At 45.5% G+C, this 8356-nt stretch overlaps 1 protein-coding gene across 1 annotated transcript; it reads right to left on the bottom strand.

Annotated features, from left to right (window-relative positions):
* Positions 1–6472: 6472 nt before the first annotated feature.
* LOC108165336 (CAAX prenyl protease 1 homolog) lies at positions 6473–7918 on the bottom strand. The gene has a single exon (XM_017301370.1). The coding sequence runs from the start codon at positions 7916–7918 to the stop codon at positions 6473–6475; it is 1446 nt and encodes a 481-aa protein (XP_017156859.1).
* Positions 7919–8356: the final 438 nt, after the last annotated feature.

Genomic DNA, 8356 nt, shown 5'->3' with positions numbered 1-8356 from the left:
ATTCGATATTTTACGTTTTCTCAATAACAAATCGAATTGAATTCATTCAATAGCCGTAATAAGGCTTGAACTCCCTGCCTATTGGTTTGATTATGGGCAATACGATTATTTTCAGGCCTTCCCGCCATTCATGGGCTGGCTCTGATCTCTCTCCACATTTAATAAGCCTGCCTGCCTGGCAGCCAGCCCCGTCCATAATTGCCGTAATCCCCTGCCACCCCGTATGTGAATGGGCTGCCCTGCCGTCTAGATAGCCATTAGAACAGGTGTTGCCAGCGGCATTGTGGCCGGATTCAATTCCCTTCAATCTGCCGTAAAGATACTCGTCTCGCAAACAAACAAAAAAAAAAATAGAGGAAAGACAGGCCGGAGCTTGTTTGGAAAAGCTTTAAACATGTAACATGCGGCGCCTTTTCATCATCCTTTGCCCCCCCCCCCCCCCCCCCCCCCCCCCTTCTCGGTTTTTCTCTTGTCTACACAGTCCCACTCTGTGCATCGTCTCGATTATCATTTGAGTGTATTGAAAATTTGAAACGCATGAATAGTCAGGGCCGGATCGTCCTGGGGCTAAACGAGACGGTCGGTGCCTGGGCCAAGGCATTCCAAGGGTTTATCTGCGCACTCCAGTCGGGTGGCGGGGGGGCACAGGCGCAGGAGCTGGGGCGGATATGGCCAAACACATCCGTTGGCAGATGTTTTTCACATAGCTCAAAGCACACCCCCCACAAAACACACACACACACACACACACACATTGGTATACCCTTCCAAAGAATCGAATAACTTTGTCATACCTTTCGATGACTATAAAGACCTCTCCTCCAGCTCCTCCAGGCGTCAGATCTCGAGCTGCTAAGTATTTTCCCTGTATAATATTCTCCACAAAATGTAATTTAGTTTATAGAATTCCTAATAGATTTCCCTGAAATTAGTTAGGGCATTCCGTGTTCGATGTGTGTGCCCCCAACAGTGCCCCCGCGCGTTGCACCCATTAACTTTGCCGCTGCTCAGAAGTGAAACAGCAGCAGCGGTGGCGGAGGCGGAGGCGGAGGCAGCAACGTGAATGAGCAAGTGTTGCGGAAATGATTTGGTAGCTCCAGTCCCTGGGCTCCCCGGGCTGCCCCCGAGCTCCCCCGGGCACCTCTGACCACCGCACACCCCGTTTTTCGGCATCATGCCCGTACATTTTCATCTTCGTACACGACCTCTTCATGATTGAAAAGTGTTTTGTTTTTGTTTCGGCTGCAAAATTGAAGTTTTCTATTATCTTTATCTGGCGGGCAACATGCGGTGCGGCTGGCTCTGGTTCGTATCTGGTGGGTGGGTGGGTGGCTGGAGGGTTGAGTGGTTGCTCGCTGCTGGTGTGCGGTTGCAAGTGCATGTGCAGCTGCCCCACGACAGCATCCTTCGTGTAGACCAATCTTCCAGTTGGTTTTGCATCAATGGGGCATCTAATGTAATGATGGCAATGCTTTTTATTTTATTTTTATTTAAAAAATTGTCACAAATTCCATGCAACGTAATACCAGGGTTGCAAACAATACCAACAAATATTTAATCATTTTTATACCGGGGGTCTTACTTCTAATGATCACCTGCAAGCTCATTGAAGTCTGGAAACTGATCAAATTTTGGCGTCGAATAATTAGTATGCGCCTCAGACCCCATTTGAACTCAAGCAAATGGCATGAATGATATAGAAAGCTGTAGTTATATAAATGGATATTTCGAGGCTGGATTCTTACCAGATCTACCATATAGGTTAGGTTAGGTTAGGTTAACCCGGACGACCCTCAACGGGGACACGCATAGGCCAGTATCGTCCTTAGTTATCCGGATAATACATGAACCATGACGTCTAGCATATGCATATATAATATACACGTAATATTTCAAGAAATATATCTTTGGCTTACGTATTTGTAGCAAACGTATAACCCTCGGATCAGCAGAGAACCCAGCGCTATTATGACGAAGACAAAGGTGCGTATTAAGGAATCCATTAATAAGAACTTCTTATTAAGAAGTCTTCGCCTATGACTAGGGCTGTACATTAAGTCCATTGCGGACTTTCAAATATTACATTACTGCCATTACAAGAAACGCCTCACAGAAGTTCCACATCTGACGTCTTTCTCTCGAAGGTAAATGGTGTATTACAATATATTCATATGATTTTCGGCTTTGACCTCACTTTGTAAAATGCAGAACTATGACTGAAGTGTAGTTCAGGCCTTATATCCCTGAGTTGAAGCTGAATGTAAACTATGCATCTCTGATCCAAGCCTATCAATAATTTCCGACCTGAGTGGGCAAGCTGTATGAAAATAACTCATTAGCCAACGAACAACAGAGAACAGGGAAAGCGTGAAAATTGAATTGAATAAAGCAAAATCATTAAAATCAATTAGCTGTCGGCATAGGAGAGTGCTCACTGCTCACGTACACGTGTCCAACACTGATTGGCACCAATACAATGTTCCACACACACAAGTGCACGGCACAACATGTGAGAATTTTGAAAACAACGATAATTGTGAGGCGGCTAGCCTCGAACTGGAGGACTATACACGATCCGTCATCATGGCCGAGTCGAACGAGCTATATCTTTCTCAGAGGCTATAAGAACTAGAGCAGACTCCAAGATGTGATCTTGCACTGCTACAAAGCCCTCACTGTAGCACCTGTCCTTGTCCAGTGTATCAGAAATTATCTAGAGTCTGCTGACTGATAATCGGATATAAACGTAGAGCTGCGGTCCTTGCCGCAGCCCAAGAATCAACTTGATGGGTATTGGAAAGATCTTTTTGCACCCCTAGAAAGTCACGGGAGAAACACAGAGGCTAGTCCATTGACGGCATAAGCTAAATAACATTTAAGTCGAAAGATGGAAATTGGCAGGATGCTTAAAGCTGGCCGAAGCTGTTTCTGCGTTCTTTTTTGTCGCATGAAAACTTTTTCACAAAGCCCGAAGGCGGCATACCTAGTCCATCCCTTACTGCCGCTGCTGCCATATCCTTTAGCTACTTTCTGCTCCTCCACACTGCACACACTGCACCATCATCATCATCGTCATCAGCCCCGTCATCGTTCCGCCCTCTCCCCGTCCGACACTCGTTCGTCATTATCGGGCCGGAGAAGCGCTGCTGTCATTACTTTTTATGCCCCAGCAACATGATGCACTTGCCCCCATGTGGGCCGAGCGCGGTCGGAAGAGTTTTTGGTGGCATGGGTGGTGGTATGGGCGGCGGTGGTGGTGGCTGACTGGCAGTTAAAATATAATTTCAGGAAAGAAATCATCATAGAGCCGCACACAGACGGAGGCAGAAGCCCAGAAGCCCAAGCGTGGAGAGGCACTAAAAGTAAAACATCAAAGTGAATGCCGTGGCCACCGTGGCGGTGGCAGGAGCAGGAGACGCACATACACTGTACAAAATTATGTATGCTATTTAAGGACAAAATGGTAAAAAACCTCAAGTTTGCCTCGACATATCTTCAGATACAGCCATGGTAAGGAAACGATTAAAAAATCCTATGAAAGGTCATACAATTCTACTTGCAACCCATTCAAGTGTTTTGGATTTCGGTGCTGCGAATTCCATGTACAAACTATGAAAGTGTAATGACAATTCGAACTATTAGTATATGATCTATACATTCAGTCCTATACCTAGTTTTGGAATATGTAGACGAAGTATTCGAAGCCGGGATCTGTGAAGGTACACATATACCAACTGCTGTCTGACTCCTATATAGGAAAATCTGTCATGGATCGGAACCTTTGGAGACCCTTACAATTTATTCATAGAATTTGTTTCTAATTTTTCTGATAGTTTTCTCTATGACTTTTTTTTTGCAGTGTTGCAAAGACTGTGCTTGTCACAGCTCAAGCGCGCTGCAGAGACAGAGAAAGAGAAAGAGACAACCCTCAAAGTTCCGTCCGGACTCCATGCACCGGAGCCCCATACTCCAAGAGCTCCGGAGTGGTCTGGCAGTTGTTGAGGGAATGTTGAATGGAAGAGAACGACGCATTTACGTATCCCTCCCACGCACAGCCATGTTTCATTTTTTGTACTTACGAGTATCTGTGCATGTGGAGCCCCTGAGACATCAACCGTTTGAATGCGTAATTGATTTAGCAGCAAACAAAAAAAAAACCCCTTCGTAGCCACGGCCCCCCTGCTCTTTCTGGCGATCCGTCAATCCGTTTAAAGTCGTTGGCTAATTAAGTTGCGCCCCAAAGTGGCAGCAAAGGACTCGAGCCTTTTTTTTCCGCTATCGTTTCTGCCATAAATGAGGCTTTCCCGGGCACCGGCCCCACCCAAAGGCCACCCCCAGGCGATTTCAATTGGGAGTACTCGGGGAATAAGTTTACGATCGCTGCTGGGTTTTTCTACGTTTTTTTTTTTCACTTAATTTTTCCTGCACTGCTTCCCCTGCTGCTCCTGCTCCTGCTCCTGCCACTGCTGATGTTCCTGCTCTGTGCTCTGCCTGGTGGGACATTAATTTTTATGTCGTCGAAAGGCATTTAAAATAAATTTTGGTAAAGAAAAATAAAATATAATTCGGCGAGGCAGCAGCCGTTAAAAAGTAGACACCAGCCGCGTTTAACTATAAAAAACGAATACACACATATAGCACCACAGATACTCGTACTTTAGTATCTGGCGAGTGGCCCCCACGGGTGGCACACGACTTTTTTTCTCTTTTTTTTTTATTGCCGAGACAATGAAACGCCCCAGAGCGGGGGCGGGGGCGGGGCGGGGGCGGGGGCGGGGTCTGTGTCTCTGGCCAAAGCATAAAAATGGGTAACCTGTGCAAACAGTCCGTCAACAATCGTTTCAATCACTTTTCGCCATCGATGCAGCTGGGGCAGCATCACAGATCGGGGCCCCCACTGAAAGGTGGAGCACTGCGTGGAGAGCAACTGGAGCAATGGAAGAGTTCTTTGAAGAAAAAGGAGGAGACACGGCAATCTTCTGATATTCAGAAAACCCCTAAATATATTTTTTTTTTCTTTTTTTTTTTTGTGTGTAATTTGTATTTGATTATAAAATATTATCACAGTTACAATTTTTTGTTTGCTATTACTTTTTTATAATGCTTTTTCTTATTTAATTTGTATTTTCTTTATTTTTAATTTATTATCAAATTTGTATTTGATTATAAAATATAATCACAAAAATTCAAAATATTATTAAATTTGTATTTGAATATCAAATATTATAACATATATTTTTCTTTATTTTTAATTTATTATTAAATTTGTATTTGATTATAAAATATTATCACAAAAATTTCAAAATATTATTAAATTTGTAGTTGAATATAAAATATTATAACATATATTTTTCTTTATTTTTAATTCATTATGTAATTTGTACTTGATTATAAAATATTATCACAAAAACAATAATGTTGTGTGCTGTTATTGTTAGAGCAATTTATAGAACAGTCTCACAGGCAAAAATACAATGATTTAAAAAATAATAATAATAAAAAATGCGTGTCATCAAGGTCGAAGAATTTTGAGGTGGATATTATTTGGTTTAATTATCTGTCCAGGTTTCTAGAGGTCGTCTTAAATATTCCATGCACTTAAAGATTATTTATTTGATTTTTTATCTATAAAATTTAAATTTTTTACAGATACACTACAATCGCCAATCGATAAATGTTCTACACTATAATTATTTGTATTAAATAATCTAATTAAATGTTGCTTTTGGTGGCTAAAAATTTGAGAATGCATTGGCTATGATTCGCTTGAAAATCCACAAATCGAAGGGTGCATCAAACAGACAAAAATGCTTCAAATATGGAGATATATCGAACCAAAGGTGTAGTTTTCTACCATTTTTAATGTTTCTTCACCTCTAACAATTTTTCACAATTTATTTTCTTGATTTGTACACCAACAAAAAAACCAATTAATCATTTACAATTTTCCAACGAATACTAAGAGTTTTCTTTTAAATCAACCTCATTCTAGGGATCACTGAGGGACTCTGGCCTTCCATTTCCATTCCAATTTCTTTTGTCTGGATATACTCGTGCAGGAATTGTCAAAATTCTGACAATTTTAAATAGTTTCCAGCTGCAGTTAAAGCTTGGGATGGTAAAATATTTCCTTAATTCCACGAAACTTTACCCCCGGAAAATTAGCTTTTAACACCCAAAAGACCAAAATTTGAACACAGGACGAGCAGGAGCTGGAGAGAGAGAGAGAGCGGTATGACAGCGGCTTATTTGATACGAATTTTAATTAAAACACAGCGGAAAAGTTTCCACCCGTCCAGGATCAGGAAAGTTTTTGCGCTCCGCTCCGGCACTGCACTTAAAGTTTAATCCGTACGCTGTCAGAGCCCGGGGCAAAGTCTGCGCCATGCGGCATCTACTGAAATCCATTTTTAATTATTATAAAACATACACATGTGTATATAGTATTGGTCGGATGGCCGGGCCGGGGATCTCAGATCAGCTCAATCATGCTGAGCCTGGTGCCCAGATCGAGTCGCTGCAGATTCCGTATACGCTGCAGACAGGAGGGCCGAGTGCGGTACCACATCAGGTACCAGTGGTCGTCGAAGGGGAAGACGGAGTGGTCGGCGAACAGCTTGAGGAGAGCCTCCCGCAGCGAGTGGCCGTATCCCATCCGCCAGGCCTCGTTGTCCGCCCGGTACTCGGAGTGGCGTATGAAATAGAAGACGATCCAATTCGAGATGGTCAGGTAGGGGGGCATCACGTACTTGTAGACCAGCCAGTAGCCGACGATAATCGGGTAGGAGTTGTGCGGAAAGCCGGCGGCCTCGTACAGGGCGTGCACGTGGTAGCAGGTACCGAAGAGCACCATGTAGATGATCAGGCTGACGTGGACCAGGATGAAGCCCTTGAGCATGTGGTAGTGGCGCCAGTGGGAGAGCTGGTGGGCCACAAAGGCGGCCACCTGGCTATCGCTCAGCCCCAAGTCGACCTCCTCGGGCAGCAGCTCGGCCAGTGGCATGGCCCGATTGAGTATGAGATTGTCGAGGATCACGAGGCGCTTGCAGCAGCAGTAGCCCCACACATAGGCGGTCGCTTTGGCGATGTGAAAGGTGTGCATGAGGGAAACGCGGTGCGCCGGGAACTTGTAGTCCTCCAGGACCTCGAGGAGTGCACTTCTCAGGGAGCCCTCGGGCAGCGTGGAGCTCTTGCCCAGGCAGGGTAGTCCAAACAGGCTGAAGAAGACTAGCGCCAGCACCGACACTGCAAAGAGGAAGCCCCAGATCCACAGGACAAAGTAATAGCCGCCATGGATCTCGATGTACAGGAAGATGGCGGTGAACGGGATCAGCAGCACCTGCACGAACACTATGACAAACGCCAGGGCGCACACGACACCCACCAAGGGGGGGGCCGTCTCCGGGTCCACATTGTAGCGGTTGTCCAGCATCAGCTTCTCGTAGAAGACCAGCGGCAGCAAGCGCAGCACCATGTAGGTGGAAAAGAGAGCCATGTAGGCCAGATTGCGCCACACCAGCTCGCCCACATTCCCGTACAGGGCCATGGTCCGGTCCCACAGGGTATGGAAGACCCCAAAGTAGAGCTCAATGCAGCTGAAGATCGCATCGAACACGTAGCTCATTAACTGAAGATCCACGGCGTGCATTTCCGTGTTCTTGGCCTCCTGAAAGGACGCTGGCGACATCACGGCTCTCATCTGGCGCGGCGGCTCCTGGTGGTGGTTGCACGTGCGCAGCTGCCGGTAGCACAGAACCACATGGAACAGATTGTGCAACACAATGGAACCACAGAGCACGTGTCGCAGGAACACCGGATCGGTCAGGCGCATTTCGTCCGGCACCATTCTCAGGCCAATTGTATCGTCCATCACAATCATTGGCACAGCGGCCATCGGGTCCTGGTACAGGGAACCCATGGTCTGGTGGCATCCACAATTCACAATGTGATATCGAATCGTATCCGTATTCGGTTTGCCCTCCCAGATATAATACTCAAATTTGTACCCACAAAATGTCAGGGAATTGTGTCAGTCAACTGGAGTTTATTTCAGTATCAAAAAGGTTTTCAGAGAGTCGTCGTCATTCGTGCGGGCCACTCCACCCGGGAACCCCCATGAACACGCTCTATCCGACAGTGAACCAGCTCTACGATCAACCGGAGAACAACGCTCATCCCTTGGAGGCCGGACAGAATCTTGGAAAGGTGTCGCCCATGGCACAGTTCCGTGAGCTATGCCGCACTCTGAATCGTCAGTATAATCTCAAGTTATTATTCCACCTGTTTGTGGCTGTGATTCTGGCCGCTATACTGTATGCGGTCCTGCGGTCCCCTGTTTGCAAAAATGATTCAATTT

The sequence above is a fragment of the Drosophila miranda genome, chromosome XR (genome assembly GCF_003369915.1).
Source record: "Drosophila miranda strain MSH22 chromosome XR, D.miranda_PacBio2.1, whole genome shotgun sequence".
NCBI classification, from domain to species: domain Eukaryota; kingdom Metazoa; phylum Arthropoda; class Insecta; order Diptera; family Drosophilidae; genus Drosophila; species Drosophila miranda.
This window is presented reverse-complemented; position numbering and strand designations above follow the sequence as displayed.

What these genes read in the sequence shown, in the direction of transcription:
- LOC108165336 (XM_017301370.1), bottom strand. Translation starts at nt 7,918, where the DNA reads ATGGGTTCCCTGTACCAGGACCCGATGGCCGCTGTGCCAATGATTGTG.